Source organism: Lissotriton vulgaris, chromosome 4_1 (assembly GCF_964263255.1).
Source record: "Lissotriton vulgaris chromosome 4_1, aLisVul1.2, whole genome shotgun sequence".
Taxonomy (NCBI): Eukaryota; Metazoa; Chordata; class Amphibia; order Caudata; family Salamandridae; genus Lissotriton; species Lissotriton vulgaris.
Window position 1 is genome coordinate 549,692,308 of NC_141691.1, and position 16,416 is coordinate 549,708,723.

General features: G+C 39.9%; 1 protein-coding gene across 1 annotated transcript in view; it reads left to right on the plus strand.

Annotated features, from left to right (window-relative positions):
• GLB1 (galactosidase beta 1) overlaps nt 1-16,416 on the plus strand; it is a 277,016-nt gene that overhangs the window by 196,118 nt on the left and 64,482 nt on the right. Inside the window, exon 12 of the mRNA XM_086964687.1 lies at nt 12,490-12,579. Within this exon, the coding sequence (XP_086820813.1) occupies nt 12,490-12,579 (90 nt within the window). The remainder of the gene's footprint in view (nt 1-12,489; nt 12,580-16,416) is intronic.

Below are 16,416 nucleotides of genomic sequence, written 5' to 3' on the forward strand. Positions count from 1 at the left end.
TATGCTGTTTGATCCACAAATGTCTAAACTCAGAGGGACCTATCTATCTGGAACGGAAATTTATTCCTTATGCTCCAGTACGGTCTCTTAGATCTAGTAGTAATCTCCTTCTGGTGGTCCCCCACATAAAAAAAGTAAGACATGGAGGCAGAGCCTTGTCTGTTACTGGCCCTAAGTTGTGGAACAAGTTACCTTTGGCATTAAGGCAATGTAAAGAACATCTGACTTTCCGCAAACTTTTAAAAACAGCTCTTTTTAAAAATGAAGTCTAACTCATCCCCTCACTGTTAATATGCTGCTGATCCCTGGTCAAAAGCGCAGAGATACTCCTGTAGGAGTGATTCTAGCGCTATATAAACTTATAAATAAATAAATAAAGTGAGTGTCCTACCAATAAAGGTGAAAACAGAAAAAGGATATACGTGGACAATTTAGTCCATCATAGGGTCCACCCGTGTCAAAAACTGGAGTAGTCTCACTTCTATAAAACAAAAGACAAACATAAGGCTCTCAGTATACGATACATAGCAGCAGTGTTTTGTAACGTGAAAAACATTTCTTTGATTTAGCACTCACCCAGTTTGGCCGGGGAATGAACCTCACCACTCCTGGACCCTGCTCAGGAAGACGGAGGCCACGCTTTATGAGAGAGAAGTATGAGGTGTGGTGAGTAAAACAAAATTGCTCCTAGAGCCTCTCATGTTTCCACTGAAAACGCACCTCGAATGTCACCTCTCTCAATAATACTCATAGGTCGGCACCCAACTATCTATCATTGTACCTAGTCACACTGATTAAGTTATTCTACATCGATAATATGCAGTAAGTACCATAGGAAGCAGAAGTCAAATGGCTTAACAAGTGAACCTTCCTGCAATTTAATGCCCTTATGTTGTAGATTGCTAAGAAAGAGTTACACCCACGTCCGTGTTGATGTAACTACTCATACAGACTGGACTGCTCCTATTCCTCGAATAGTGTTTACAGACATCCGGACACCTCGTGGTATGTCTATCAACATTAATCTGCAGAGCATGCCCGCTAAGCAGAAAAAACCACAAAAACTTTAAACAGATGGTAATGCCGGTGTAACCAAAACGGATATGTCCAAATGCATCGGATGGATACAAGCATGGCAACCGGCGGGGTGTTTAGCAAGCACTCAGTATTGCCCTTAATAGATTCTGACACTAAGTGTCAGATTTCGAGTGTAAGGACCATATGCAAACTGACCTGTCCGTTGTTGCCTCAATCGTAGGCGCCGAGTCAGGGGGTATACAGTGATTTGTGCCGAGACACAGCTTAAGTGGATTTACTCAGGGGCGGAGTCCCGTCATCCAGGGACCGATGACTTCCGGGACATTGGTGTGCTTAGGAAGATATCGCGAGGAGACCAAGAACTACAAAGTGACCTCACCGAGTGACGAATCGTAGTTCAGTCTACTCGCCACGTCTGACCCGGATGTACCATGTTACAACGCATACCATTACAACTACCTACTGTTACAACGCGACCATTACAACGCATACAATTACAACGCATAGCGCTTTGAGGTGCTGGATAGTGGTAAGTATAATTTACTATTCTAACTCCAGTCCCCGTGGACCCTAGGGAAGGTGTTGGATAGTAAATTATACTTATTCCCTATCCTAGAGCGCCCCCCAGCGCAATGCGTTGTAATGGTATGCGTTGTAATGGTCGCGTTGTAACAGTATTGCGTTGTAACAAATGCGTTGTAACAGGTGTATACCGTCTGACCCTGATGTAAATAGGTTCTCTATGCTTCCAGTAAATCCACTTAAGCTGTGTCTCGGCACAAATCACTGCCTCTTGGTTTTTCTTCAAGTCCATTGTAAGTGATTTATTTTGCCTCTGAGTCACAAGACTTTATTTAATTTGTGAACCCAAAAGCATTCGCCACATTACTCACCCTAAATGTTCTATTCCCTGGAAGGGTTGGGAGTAATCTCGATGTGGGCTATTCTGTGAACCTAGAAACTTTGTTGGGAGTATGTTTATATAATTTGCTCGCAAAGGAAAGTCTCACAAGGTTTACCCTTTTGAAATATCGAATTATGTAAATTGTGGTTTATAAAAAAAAAAAGGCATCCAAGCTCTATGTACTGATACTTTCAAGTTTAAAATCTCAAGCTTCATGGTGTTTGGTCTAAGGAGTCTTTTTACTAGAAGAGATTTTGGATTTTCTTATTATTTTCAAAAGCTGTGCCACTCTGTCTGATCAAAGCTGCCTTAAAATTGAAGCCACGTTAACTAGCTGCTTCGTGTTTTCAAGACAACACTAGATCAGTTGTGAGACTGCATATGCAAGTTGCTCATCTCAGTTTGCTCGCTGTACTTTCAATCCAACACTGTCTTAATAGTTAAATTCTGTCTGCAAACTAAAACTGTGTTAAAGGCTTGGCGCTTAATCCAGACTTCTTAACGCCTAGGATTCCCAGATTAATTTATCAACGCGGAGTGTTTTATTTTAAAGCTTATGGTGTTTACTTTTGAAAACTGGTGCTGTTCTTGTTGGATTCAAGAGAATTAACGTTCACAAGATGCTATTTGCAACCGCTGGATACCTTTGCAAGTTCGTTTTTAAAAAATTGCTTAGAGTCAAACTCGCCACGCACCTTCCTCCCATCTACACTTGAGCCTACGTGCAAGCTGGAATGTTATGTTATATTAATCCAGTTTATATAGCGCATGGCTACCCCAGCAACGGGGCGTCCCAGCGCTTGCAGACATGCCAGATGGCAGAACAACGCAGCCAGTGAGGGTATGTTAAATGGAAGAGAACAACCAGGTTTTAATTTGTTTTCGAAAAAGCATGTGGTTGGTGGTGGCCCGTGCCCTTGGGGGGATTGAGTTCCAGAGCTTCGGGGCCAGATACCTGAAGGAGCGGCCACCGCTCTACTCCTCCGGATCTTGATTGTGCGGGCAAGAGAGAGGTCCGCCAATCGGAGGGCACGCGTGGGGACATAGAGGGAGCAAAGTCCCTGCAAGGTTTGGGGGCCAGCGCAGTACAGGATTTTATGGGTTAAGCAGAGAGTTTTAAATTGAATGCGTTGTTTGATCGGCAGCCAATGCAGGCGTCGGAGGATCGGGGATGTGTGGCAGGTTTTTGGTAACGCAAACAAAATACGGGCCGCGGCATTCTTCGCTCTTTGTAGCCTATTTATCACTGTCAGGTTGGAGCCAAGCATAAGAACATTACAGTAGTCTAGATGAGATAAGACTACAGCCTGGACTATGATCTGACAAGTGGGAGGCTCACAGAAGCCAATAATGGGTTTGAGGAAGCGTATGCGACCATAGCAGGTGCCTGCCACTCTTTTAGCATGGGTCTCTAAAGCAGGTTATCCAACATCACACCCACATTTTTGACTGCCTCCTTAGGAATGGGGGGTGGTCCTAGTGTGGGGGGCCACCAGTGCTTGTCCTATTTCTGTGTATCGCTACCTATTAGGAGTACCTCCGTTTTGGATGAATTTAACTGGAGACAGTTCTGAGACAGCCAGTTTGATACGGCCAGGATATCTTCTTGGAATTTGGTTTGGTCTGCCACAGTGTTTTTAGAAAAGGTGAAAGTAAGTTGCTTGTCGTCCGCTTACGATATTAATTTGATCTTACGTTCCCGAGCCAACATGGCCAGGGGGCGGACATACACGTTAAACAGTGTGGGGCTGAGCGCAGACCCCTGCGGAACCCCACTTTCAAGAGGGTGCCTGCTGGACGAGTACGGCGGGGTATGCACCTGGAAGGAACGGTCGGATAGAAATGACACAAACCAATCCAGGGCACTTTCCCTGACTCTGATCTCCCACAGTCTCTCAAGCAAGATCCTGTGGGAGACCGTGTCAAAGGCCGCACTCAAATCCAGCAGAATCAGAATCGAGGTCTGTTCCCTCCGGAGCTTTGGTCAGCGGTTGGTGCTGGAATTGATCAAGTTAGTGTAATAGCTGGCTTTGGTCGTCTTTATAAGTTTATGATAAGCTATAGTAGCGGATCTGAAGTTGGTTTTGGCCAGGTGGTCATATGATCGCCTCCAGATGCGCTCCAATAACTTACTTTGCTTTTCTTTTTGTTGCGAGTGCCTCAGAGTACCAAGGATGGGACTGCACGCGCTTTGGCCTCGACCGTTTCATAGGGATAAAGTGATCCATTGACTTATTTATCCACTCCCTGTAAGCTGTATCAGCCTCCTCCCTATTACCAGGCCAAACTGGGTGGGAGGTTTTCAGTCTGGCTTCAAACAGGACATTATCCAATTTATTCCAGGGGCGTCTACACAGAAGGGGAGGGGGCTTTTCCCTACAGCTAGCTGGGATCTTGATTGAGATGTGGACCGGGAAGTTATCGGTCCAACTGAGGGGACTAGGGGTAGTAATTGTAACTTCCTGGATGTTTGTGAACACCGGGTCTAACAGGTGACCTGCCTGATGCGATGGCCCATCCACCAGCTGATTCAGCTGGCAGGCCTCCAAGTCGCCCAGAAACTTTAGTATAATGGGTGAATCATGACGCTCAAGATGGAGATTGAGGTCCCCCAAGACACTAAAGTTTGCTGATTGTAAGGCTAACGTCGAAATGGTCGATACCAGTGACTCCTGGAAGGCGCTTGCTGGCCCAGGGGGGCGATATATCAGGAGCCCCGTGAGGGTAAAGGTGTCGGAGACTCTTATTTTAAATATTGCGCTTTCACAACTGACTATACTTGTGGGGTTGAGGGTACAGGAATAGTTGGTTTTAAAAATCACCGCTAATCCACCCCCCCTTCCTTTAGGTCTATTCTGAGTACAAATAAGATAGCCTGGAGAGAGAGCCAGGCCTAAAATGGCCGAGGAGTCATCAGTTAGCCACGTTTCTGCCAGAAATAGAAGGTCGGGGGAACGATCTATGAGAAGTTCATGGACGTCTTCGTGGTGTTTCACTAAGGACCTACAGTTTAGGCTTAATACGCTTAATTTTGTGGAGTTCTTTGCCACTGAAGCTGTGGGTGATGGCGTCAGACAGACTTCTGTGGTCTTAAAGCTGCAGTGGTCACATTGTGTGCGGATGGAGCCGGGGTGCCACAAATGTGAATCTTTCTCCAACGTGCAAGCTGGAATCTCTCTTCATTCCTTTCCAGAACCCTTCATTCGACATCAAGTTTGGACTCTACAAGCATCGGTAGTTGAAGTGACGTCCTGACATCACATAACGTAGGGCGCCATTTTGTGCTTTGTCACTAGGGTTCCGAGTGATTATTCTCGTAATTTCCTCACTTGATTGTTTTTCTATTTACATTTCTTTCTATACAGCTGTGGTATTCCATGTTTTCATGTCATTTAGAATTAGCCTATGTCATGTGGAATTATTACATGTCTCTTGGAATGTATATTCTTGATTTCTGTATTCCGTTGCTGTGTGATCTTACTGGGAAGTAAGACATCTTTCATCTGTGGTTGTCAAGCTGTTCTTCTGGATATTAAATCTATTTGGAACCCAACTTCTGTGTAGATATCTATTACTGCACATTTACTGGCGACGATTGGGATTCAATTTAATGAAGACAGCGTTCACACTTTTTTTTTTCTTAACTAAGGAAAGATAAACTTATTTGTGGTAATATTTTCAAGACTCTTACAAGAAATTACCCGTCTCCGATCTACAAATGTAAGTTATTTTTCTCCTTTTACTACTTAAAATGACTCTAGGTTCGTGTCGAGCTTATTTTTCCACGACCTTTTGACAGTTAGTCTTGTTTTTCGACCGCACTTATCGAGCGGTGTTCACAGTTATTGGGTCGGATTCCATGAGTGTTTGGATTATTTTTTTTTCAACTTCATACTCGAATTCCAGCAGTTGCAGACGGTCTATTTCTACTATTTACTTTTAAAACTTGGAAATTCTCCTCGAGCTGTGTGTTCTTCTCCCGGTATCCGAGCTCGAGCTTCACCAAGGGAATTCTGGGTATTCTGACGTCACCGCTCTGTATCCACGTATTCGGCGGCCATCTTTATTAAGTTTGAAGTATTTTCAGCGTGAACACGCATAGATCCCATCCTCGTCACCAGTAAATGTGTAGTAATAGATATCTACACAGAAGTTGGGTTCCAAATAGATTTAATATCCAGAAGAACAGCTTGACAACCACAGATGAAAGATGTTTAAGAGAAACTATTTGTAAATTGGCACATGAAGGACACATGGGCATGTCTACAACTAAAAGGAGGATTAGGGAACACTACTGGTGGCCTGGTGTTGATTCCATGGTGGATAATTGGGTTAGGAAGTGCTCTCCTTGTTTGTTAAGTGACAAGTCTGTTAAAAGTGTTTCTACTGACATGTCTCCCATTGAATATGCTAAGGGGCCTTGGCGTAGATTGGCTATTGACATTATTGGGCCTTTCAATTATCAATCTGGAAAAGAATTGTTTGGTTTGGTTCTAATTGATTACTTTTCTAAATGGCCGGAATTGAAAATTGTTGAGAGAACTTCTTCTGAGCATATTATTGAGTTTCTTGATGAAATTTTTGCAAGAGAGGGTCTACCGGAGGAACTCATTTCGGACAATGGTCCACAGTTCATCAGCAAGGAGTTTGTAGATTTTCTTGGTAAATGTGGAATAGTACATAAAAGAACTTCAAATTATTTTCCACAGGCTAACGGCCAAGTTGAGAGGTTCAATAGGGTCATCAAGGAATCTTGTCAATTGGCTGTGAAAAGTGGTTTGAAATGGAAAAAAGCTCTTCAGGCGACTTTATTAACTTATCGGTTGTCCCCAATTCTGTAACTGATTTGTGTCCGTTTGAGTTACTACGTGGCAGGAAACCAGGTTCTCGACTTTTACCTTGGTGGTTAAAAAGCAATTCTTCTTATGAGGTGGATTTCAAAATGTTGAAAGATAGAATTGGAAGTTACCAAGAAAGGATGGGACAACATATTTCTAAGAAAAAGTACAATGTTTGCAAATTGAAAATTGGTGACTTGGTACGTGTGAAATTGGGCGGACTATGGCATAAGCGGGTATCTAGATGGTCTGATCCTGTTAAGGTTCTTGAAGTTTTTAGTAAAGCTGTCAGAGTGGAAGGGGGGAAAATTTGGAATTTGAGAAGAATTTTCTTGTGCAAGCCTTCTGTTGTTCCTTTCACTCAAAAAATCATTTCGCCAGAAAAGCATGTTTTAGATCATAATTCTGGTGGCTTTTCTGGTACGCATGAAGTATATGACAATCTAGAAAATTATTCTGTAAATAATTCTGATTTAGTGATCAATTCTGATACCAGGTCTGATGCTTGTGTTGAAGTTGATGATTGTTCATCTAATGTAAATTGTGAAGAAGTTTCCTTAAGGCGTAGTGAGCGTGTAAAATTTGTTCCTTCAAAATATAAAGACTATGTTAGAACTTAACGTATTTATTATTTTCCCTTTAGGTTTTGTTTTGTGTTTTTTTTTTTTAAAGGGGGGGAGGTGTGTGGTGTTCCATGTTTTCATGTCATTTAGAATTAGCCTATGTCATTTGGAATTATTACATGTCTCTTGGAATGTATATTCTTGATTTCTGTATTCCGTTGCTGTGTGATCTTACTGGGAAGTAAGACATCTTTCATCTGTGGTTGTCAAGCTGTTCTTCTGGATATTAAATCTATTTGGAACCCAACTTCTGTGTAGATATCTATTACTACAACAGCTAACACCAACTTACCTTCGATCTACAAGACGTACTAAAGTAAGACTTTAAAAGGTTTATCTACAATATTTTGTTTTCTCATTTACAGTATCGTTTTTGATGCTTTGACAGAGCAACAGCGCCATCTAGTGGATTGTGTCATACATTTCAACTTTAATATTCATTTTCAACATCTTTCATGTTCTTTTGATGTCGGTTTTCACATGATGTAATTACTAATAATAATTTATAATTTCGTTGCCTTTTTAGGGGAGCTTGAAAAAAAAAGAATATTTTTTTTCTTTTTTTCTTCAAAGCTCTATACTTTGCTTAAATTCTTTCGCTTGTAAAAACCATTAGAGTTATATTGCTGTAATTCACTTTCCTGTATCTTGTTTGCTTCTTCTTCTATATGAGACTTTTTCTAACATGCAGAATGTTGCAACCCCACCTTTCGTTTTGTCTAACCCTGGTGATCCACCTATTAGGTGGTAAAAATGGAAGAAAGTTTTCGAGAGGTATGCCAAAGTGTGAGGAACTAATTTGAGTGCTGAAAGAACGACCCTACTCCTCCATTGTTTAGGTTCCGAGGTACAGGATGTCTTTGATCATCTACCTGATATAGATGATTCCAGTTTGAATGAATATGAGATTTGTATACTTAAACTAGATCTCCATTATTTGCCAAAGGTTAACACAATTCTTGAGCGCCATCATTTTGGTAGACGCACCCAAAATGAGGGAGAGTCAGTAGAAAATGACTCACTGCTCTCAGAAAATTGGGATCATCTTGCAAGTTTGGTAGCCTTTTAGAAGAAAGAATAAGGGACCAGTTTATGTTAGGCTGTAATGTACATAAGGTTAGGGACGACATATGGCAAAAAGATGAGCCCACTCTGGATGAAGTATTGGTTGTCGCAAAACAGATTGAACATTCACTTAAGTGCGTAGATGCAATAACTAAAAAGGAAAACAAAAATGAGTGTACATGTTGCAAAGATACATTCAAAGGAGAAAATGCCTTCTATAGATAAATATGAGAAAAAGCCGCTTTTCGCGCATAATGTTAAAGGTAATGATTTGCAATTCAAATGTTTTAGGTGTGAGAGTCCCAGCCACCTGGCCAATGATAAAAAATGTCCTGTACTTAAGGCGAAATGTAATAAGTGTAATAAGGTTGGACATTATTCCTCCTCTTGTAAGTTCAAAAAAGGAAAATCTAAAGTTAACATGGTATGCAAGATGATGAAAGTGATAGTGGGTCAGACTCTGATATTGATTGTGGACAAATAATCAAGTTTTTAATGATAAAAAGAAGGGTCCGATCGATAAAGTAAGGGTGGAGCATTGTAGCACGAGTGTTCTTTTCGAATCAGGAGTGAAAATTACTATCATTTCAAGAAAATGTTATGAAAAGTCTCTAGTGAATAACATTAAATTAATGAAAGCAGACATCAATCCCTTCTCTTATGGTGGACAGCCTATACAGTTAATGGGTTATTTCAATGGATTTATTGAATATAAAGGAAGGTACATCTCTGGGAAGGTAAATGTATTGTGTAAAGGAGACAGTATTTTGAGCTGGTTCCACCAGAGGGACTTGGGAGTCATGCTGGATCCCAATAGTGAACCTCCTATCTTACTTATAGAAAACTTTAGTATAAATAAAGTTGAACTAAAAGATGGTGGGGAAGAATACACATCAAAGTTAAAGGAAACCTTTCCTAAGGTTTTTAGAGATGAACTGGGTTGTTTGAAGGATTACACTCACAAAATTAAGTTGGTTGATGGAGCTATCCCTTTCACGAGTAAAGTTCGTGGTGTTCCTATATCAGTAAGGGAAGAGATGAAGAATCGGTTAGAAAAACTCAAACTGGAAGGTATTATAGAGGATGTAGAAGGGACTCAATGGTTGGCTCCGGTTGTAGCTGCTCAAAAATCGGATGGAAGTCTCCGTCTATGCATAGATTTAAGAGAGCTTAACAAACAGGTAGTAGTTGACAAATATTCCCTTCCAAAAATTTCTGACATGCTCATGCTACTTAAAGGGGCAGAGATATTTTCCATGGTCTATCTCAAATCAGCTTAACATCAGATTAAGTTAGAAGATAGTTCCAAAGACTATACCTCTTTCATTACTCCTTTTGGCACGTATCGTTCTAAACGCCTACCATTTGGGCTCGTTTATGCAGCTTCAGTTTTTCAGAGGGTACTTGAAAAGGTTTTGAAAGGCAAGAAGGGAGTAAAAATTTACAAGGATGATGTATTAATTTATGGGAAAGATGAAGTTGAGCATGATTTGAGAGTTAGAGAAGTTTTGGAGAGGTTCAACTCACACAATTTAACGGTTAGAATTGATAAGTGCAAATTTAGGAAGTCTTCAATTGACTATCTAGGACATACCATATCTGGTATAGGCATCAAACCTAAGAGTGATTCAATTAATTCTATAGACAATTTAGCCTCTCCTAGAAGCAAGGAAGATCTTATGAAATGTTTAGGTATGGCTGAATATTACAGAAAATTCGTTAAAGGATTTGCTGAAAAGTTTGTCCACATGAGAACCCTTCTTTGCAAAGGCTTGGAGTTTGTGTGGAGCAAGGAATGTGAAGAGGAATTTGTTAAGATTAAAGGAATATCTTAAAGATACACCCAAATTGAGGAGCTATGATCCGGCATCTAAGTCGGTTTTAGTTACCGATGCTAGCATGTAGGGTCTAGGTGCTGTGCTTCAACAAGAATCTAATGGTAAAGTAGATGTCATTCTTTTTCTGTCTAGGACTCTTAGGGGAGCTGAATTTCGCTACTCTGTGGTAGAAAAAAAGCCTTGGCTGTGCACTGGGTCATGAAAAAGCTGAAGAACTTATTATGGGGAACCAGGTTTGTAGTTCGTACTGATCACAAGCCTTTGGTAGAAGTTTTTTAGAAAAAAGGGACAGATGCCATCTCGAGTAGGATCTCAAGGTGGGTTGTGGATTTGCAAGGTTACAATTTTAATGTGGAATATCTACCTGGTGTACGTAATTACACTGAAGGTGGTGTTGAGGAAAAGGATGAAGAAGAGTTTGAGTTGGTGTGTGCCATTGAATGTGGAGGTATTAAAGAAGATAAATAGAGAGAAGAGTGTGGAAATGATGAGGAACTCAAAGAATTATCATCTCTTGTTAATAATGGGAGGTTCAAGAAAGGTCAAGGTGTTTCAGAGAAATACTGGAATGTGAGGAGTGAATTGTCTATGTCTGATGGTTTGATGTTTCGTGGGACTAGTCTTATTCCACCCAAGTGTTTCAGAGAAGAATTGATTAAACTAGCTCATCAAGGGCACCAAGGAATTTCTAAAACCAAAGGAAGCGTTAGGTTGAACTATTGGTGGGCTGGGATGGACTTGGATATTGAAAGACTCGTGCGAGAGTGCATTCCTTGCACGTTAAGTGAGAAGTGTTTAAAACCAAGAGTTCAACCGATGATTATAAGAGATGGGCCAAATGCGCCATGAGAAGAATTAGCCCTTGATATTTTGGGTCCTCTGAAATGCAAAGATGGGGAAGTTTACATGTTTGTCCTAATAGATCTGTATTCAAGGTGGCCCGAAATTAATATCACGAAATGTGTTGACACTAAACCTGTTATTTCATTTTTAATGGAAGTGTTCACTAGAGAGGGTCTTCCAGGGTATCTTCTTACAGACAACAGAGTACAATTTGTTTCTAAGGAAATAGAGGAGTTTTTAGAGAAATGTTCTGTCAAGCACAAACAATGTTATTTGTATCATCCAGAAAGCAATGGAATGGTAGAAAGGTTTGTATGGGTGCTTAAGGAATCCATATCTTTATCCAAGGAAAATAATGAGGAGTGGAAGGAGAACATTAACAAAATTGAGGTGTATAGAATTACTCCTCATGCAACAACTGGGTGCACTCCTTTTCTTCTCCTTAAAAACAGACATCCCAATACTCTCATTACCCCCTTTTGGGTGAATGAAAAATTGTCTAAAAAAAATAGTGACAAGCCATCTAATGTGTTGTGGAGGAGAAAAGAGGCCGACAACATTCTTGAACAATAGGTGAGGTTTGACATAAAGAAAGCCGAAAAAAACTCATGTTAAGGTAGGAGACTTGGTGATGATTAGGGCACCTTTTGGTCACAAATCTTCTGAGCTATTTAAAAAAGTACATGTAGTTAGAAAAGTTCTCAGTAATGCAATTAAGACTGAAGATTCTAGGATATGGAATCTCAATAGAGTTGTAGTCATTGATAATCCTTTGGTTAATATAAACATGGGAAAAAAGGTTGATTCTGGTGTAAAATAACCTTCAGTTTCACTGAGAGGGAAAAGTGGCAGGATTGTAAGACCACCTACCAAATTCAATGATTATACTTGAAACTAATTAATTGTACATTTCTCTCCTTTAATTTGTTTCATGAGGAAGGAAGATATGTAATAATGTGCTTATTTATTAGTCTATTTATGTATCTTGTACATAGTAGTGTGTGTCTCCTTTAAGGTCTTAGGTATTTATAAACTTGTTGTGCTTTAAGTAGCTCCATGGAGATGGAATACTCTGGAGAACTGAGAGAGTCAGTTGCACCTGACTTACTGAACTGGATGGATGGGATCTTTTACTCTGCAATAAACTTTCCTACTTTTATTCAACTTGGAGAGCATTTATTATTACTATTACCAACATTTACACACACCTTTGTAAGTCTGAAAGAGAAAGCAAACATTACTGGAAGTAACTCTTTGGTGCCCTTGTGTTCTGTTCACATTTATTTTATGTGAGGAATTATGCTGATGCAAACCAATCAGCTTTTTTTTTTACTTTTCAGGCAAGCTCTGTGGTCGAAGCTCTAGAAGTGCTCTGTCAAGTTGGACCAATAAAAAATGTTTACCCTCTAACCTTTGATCAACTAAAACAGGTAAGCCATAGATAGGTGGCTAGGTAGATCAGCCCTGTTGCAGACTTTGTGTTAAGTTATGTTTGTGTTCCCAGACTATTTGTTACAATTTAATTTTGTTTAATTTCAAGATGTTCAACTAATATTTCAATTATGTGAATGAAAGTATATATATTAGTGGTGGTAGTTTTCGTTAAAGCTATCCTGAAGTGGTCTTGTATTTTATGGGGCCTTTGCAGCAAGAAATCATCAGAGAAAGTGCCCCTGTTTCTGAGTTTCTAAATACGGGAAGGTGAAGCACTGTCACTTACATTTTCCTGATGTTCTAGAGCTGTTCATGATGGTGACCCCTTTAACATGCCAGCCTCAGAATATGTCTCATAGAGATTAGAGTAAATGTGCTCAGTGAATGCTATTTGTGCACATTTGTGCAGCAAAACATGCTGCATTGTTGGTTTTGCTGTTAGTGTACACCATGGAAACCAGGCCCATCAATTCACATTTACCAGCAATCAGGACCAACCTTTGTAGGTCTTCAGACTCTGCAAACTCAAGGTCAAGGTGTCTATGGCTTTATTGGGACATAAAGAACAGGAGGTAATCCACTTCTGCCTCTTACATCCCAAGAATCCTGGTTTGTTTCTAACTTTGTAGGAGTACCTGGTTTTCTGCTATGCCTGCAACTCTGATTTTCCTCGTATAACAATATTCAGCCGTTTTTTCAAAGGAAATAATTTTCTGCTTCATTTCATCCCCCTTATGTTCTTTTCCTCCATAAAGGAAGACATCTTTTCCAAGTTCACTACTCTTAAGTTAAATAAGCCCATTTTCCTCTCCACCTAATTATGAAGAACATTATCCTTATTCAAGTCTCTAGAATGTGATCCATCGCTGCTGATGCATGCCTGGAATAATTCCTCAAATTGGCCCCTCAATAAATAAAGCATGTGGTTCTCATTGTTTGTGGTCTCACTCTTTATTCTCTCAGTCTGTCACTGTTGGTGTTACAACAAAGAGCTTATAGTCCTTTATATTGGAGGTGTGTGAATAAATCTGCAACCATTGGCTAAAAGTGAGCTCTGACAAAACAGAAATTGTTTTGGTGCGGGGAAGCCCTTGAAACCTCCTCTTTGGGCAAACCTGAGGTGCAGTGTTCTTCACTGGTGCAATCCTTTAATAATTTAGGGTTAAAGAAGAATATAGATTCATGGTTGACCACCCAGATAAAGTATATTTGCCTCGAGTTGTCATCTTTCCTGAATTCTGTACAAAGCATTCCCCATCTTTATGCAAAAGGCAGATATTTGATATAGTCCTAGTAGTGGCCAGTTTACAGAAAAGACATGTGATCATTTTGGACTGCTGGATTATTTTATGAAGCAAAGGGTGTTGATCCATTCAGTAGATACTCTTCATTGTGGGACCATACAAGTATGTTTCTGGTTCATGATGTTTTTGTGCTATTATTGGCTCTTTTTCAGGCTTAGTGGGTTTGTAAGACATTCAGCATTATTTGTGGTCATTCTAGAGAAGCACTTAGTTCTGAAAAGACAAATTGAACGGCTTACTCAAGGGTCTTACAATACTTTCTGTTCTTATGAATCTGATTGAGATCATCTATTTTTAGCTTCAAAACTATGAGCGTACTCCTTACAGTATTTGTTCCATACTTTTCGAAGAGCCTAAGAGCCCGCCCCATAAACTTTGAATAGAGACGGACCATTTCCACTTTAGAAAAGACCTGAATGCTTTTTTGTGACCTCTATTTGTTTTATGAGTGCAATGAAACCTGAAGATGAATATATATATATATATATATATATATATATATATATATATATATATATATATATATATATATATATATATATATATTCACTGAAAAAACCATAGGTTTCACACCAGTTATAGTTAGGAATTAGCATTTAAAAAACCTATTAAATTCACTGACAAAACCATAGATTTCACACCATTTATAGTTAGCTGGAAATTTTACTGACATAAAACCATTGAAATTCCCACGTTATAGTTAGTTGGACTCACTATAACTTGCGCGCCTGTAATGCACTGCTGATGACGTCACATATTACATCACTCATGACATGGTCAGTGACATCACTCATGACATCACTGATGACACCATCCAGTGAATGTGTGTCTTTCTGAAAAATAAATTTGTTTTATATATGTATTTGTAAAGGTCGATGGAAGAATAAATGTTTAAATAAGTGTGTAAATGGATGTTTTTTTTTAAAAAAATTGGTTGGGTAACTGGCTTATTACGTGTATCTTAGTGAATACATATATTAGCGAGTATTGTTTAAATATTTAAATGTTTGTATCAGTGTTTCTCTTTGTGTATAAGTGGCTGCAGGGGTTGGTGACTGACTCACTGTTTGTATGTGTTTTGAAGACAGCATATGTGCAGGACTGTATGGGTGGATGAGTGTGTATATGTGTGTGTTAGTGAGTGAATGACTGTCTCACTAGTGTCTTCATTAGTAACGACATATGTTTTAATCTAGTATATGTGAGTATTGATGTATATAAGTGAGTATAGTATATATAGTGAGAGATTGTAGGAGTTCCTGTTTAAATAAGTATGTGTTTCTATAAGTGATTGTTTAAGAGAGTAAGTATGGGTAAGTTTCCTTAGAAGTAAGGTGGTAGTGTGTATAAATGTATATGCAAATAAATGGATGTTCAATAGTTTATTTGCATGTGTGAGTATGTGTGTGAGTAACTTTTGGATGACTGCTGATGTGTAACAGGATGTATAGGTGTATCACTACATATGATGAGTGAGTATATATATGAGTGACTATATAGAACTGTTGGTGAATGAGTGGATGTGTATATAGATGGTGGAATTACTGAATTGGTTGTTTTTACTGGTTTGGGTATCTCCATTTTTTTGAAAATGTTTGTTTCTATTTTTGAATATGTGTTTCAAGCGTTACATTACACTGAAATTAGGTCTGTCACTCTGTCACAAGGATGGTGTCATCAGTGATGTCATGAGTGATGTCACTGACCATGTCATGAGTGATGTAATATGTGACGTCATCAGCAGTGCATTACAGGCACGCAAGTTATAGTGAGTCCAACTAACTATAACGTGGGAATTTCAATGGTTTTATGTCAGTAAAATTTCCAGCTAACTATAAATGGTGTGAAATCTATGGTTTTGTCAGTGAATTTAATAGGTTTTTTAAATGCTAATTCCTAACTATAACTGGTGTGAAACCTATGGTTTTTTCAGTGAATTTCAAAGGTTTTTTAAATGCTAATTCCTAACTATAACTGGTGTGAAACCTATGGTTTTTTCAGTGAATTTCAAAGGTTTTTTTAATGCTAATTCCTAACTATATAAGACCTGAAAGCCCACCAGGAATCTCCAGTATGCGCCAGGGGACTGCATTGCAGAGAGGTGTAATGAAGCCACAACCCTTTTTACACCTCTCTGCAACGCAGCCCCCGTGCATGTTTGAAGAGGGGGAACTAATTCCCCTTGCATACTGGGGGCCCCTGGGGGCCAATTAGCCCACCTGGAACCTCCAGTATGCGCCAGGGGCTGCATTGCAGAGGTGTAATGAGACTATGCCCCTTGTTACACCTCTCTGCAACGCAGCCCACTGCCGCGTTTGCAGAGGAGGAACTAATTCCCCTTGCATACTGGGGGTCCCTGGGGTCAACTGGTCCACCAGGAGCCTCCAGTATGCGCGAGGGAGCTGCATTGCAGAGAAGTGTAATGAGGCCACACCCTTGTTACACCTCTCTGCAATGCAGGCCACTGGCGCGTTTGTAGAGGGGGGACTAATTCCCCTTGCATACTGGGGGTCCCTGGATCTTATCTGC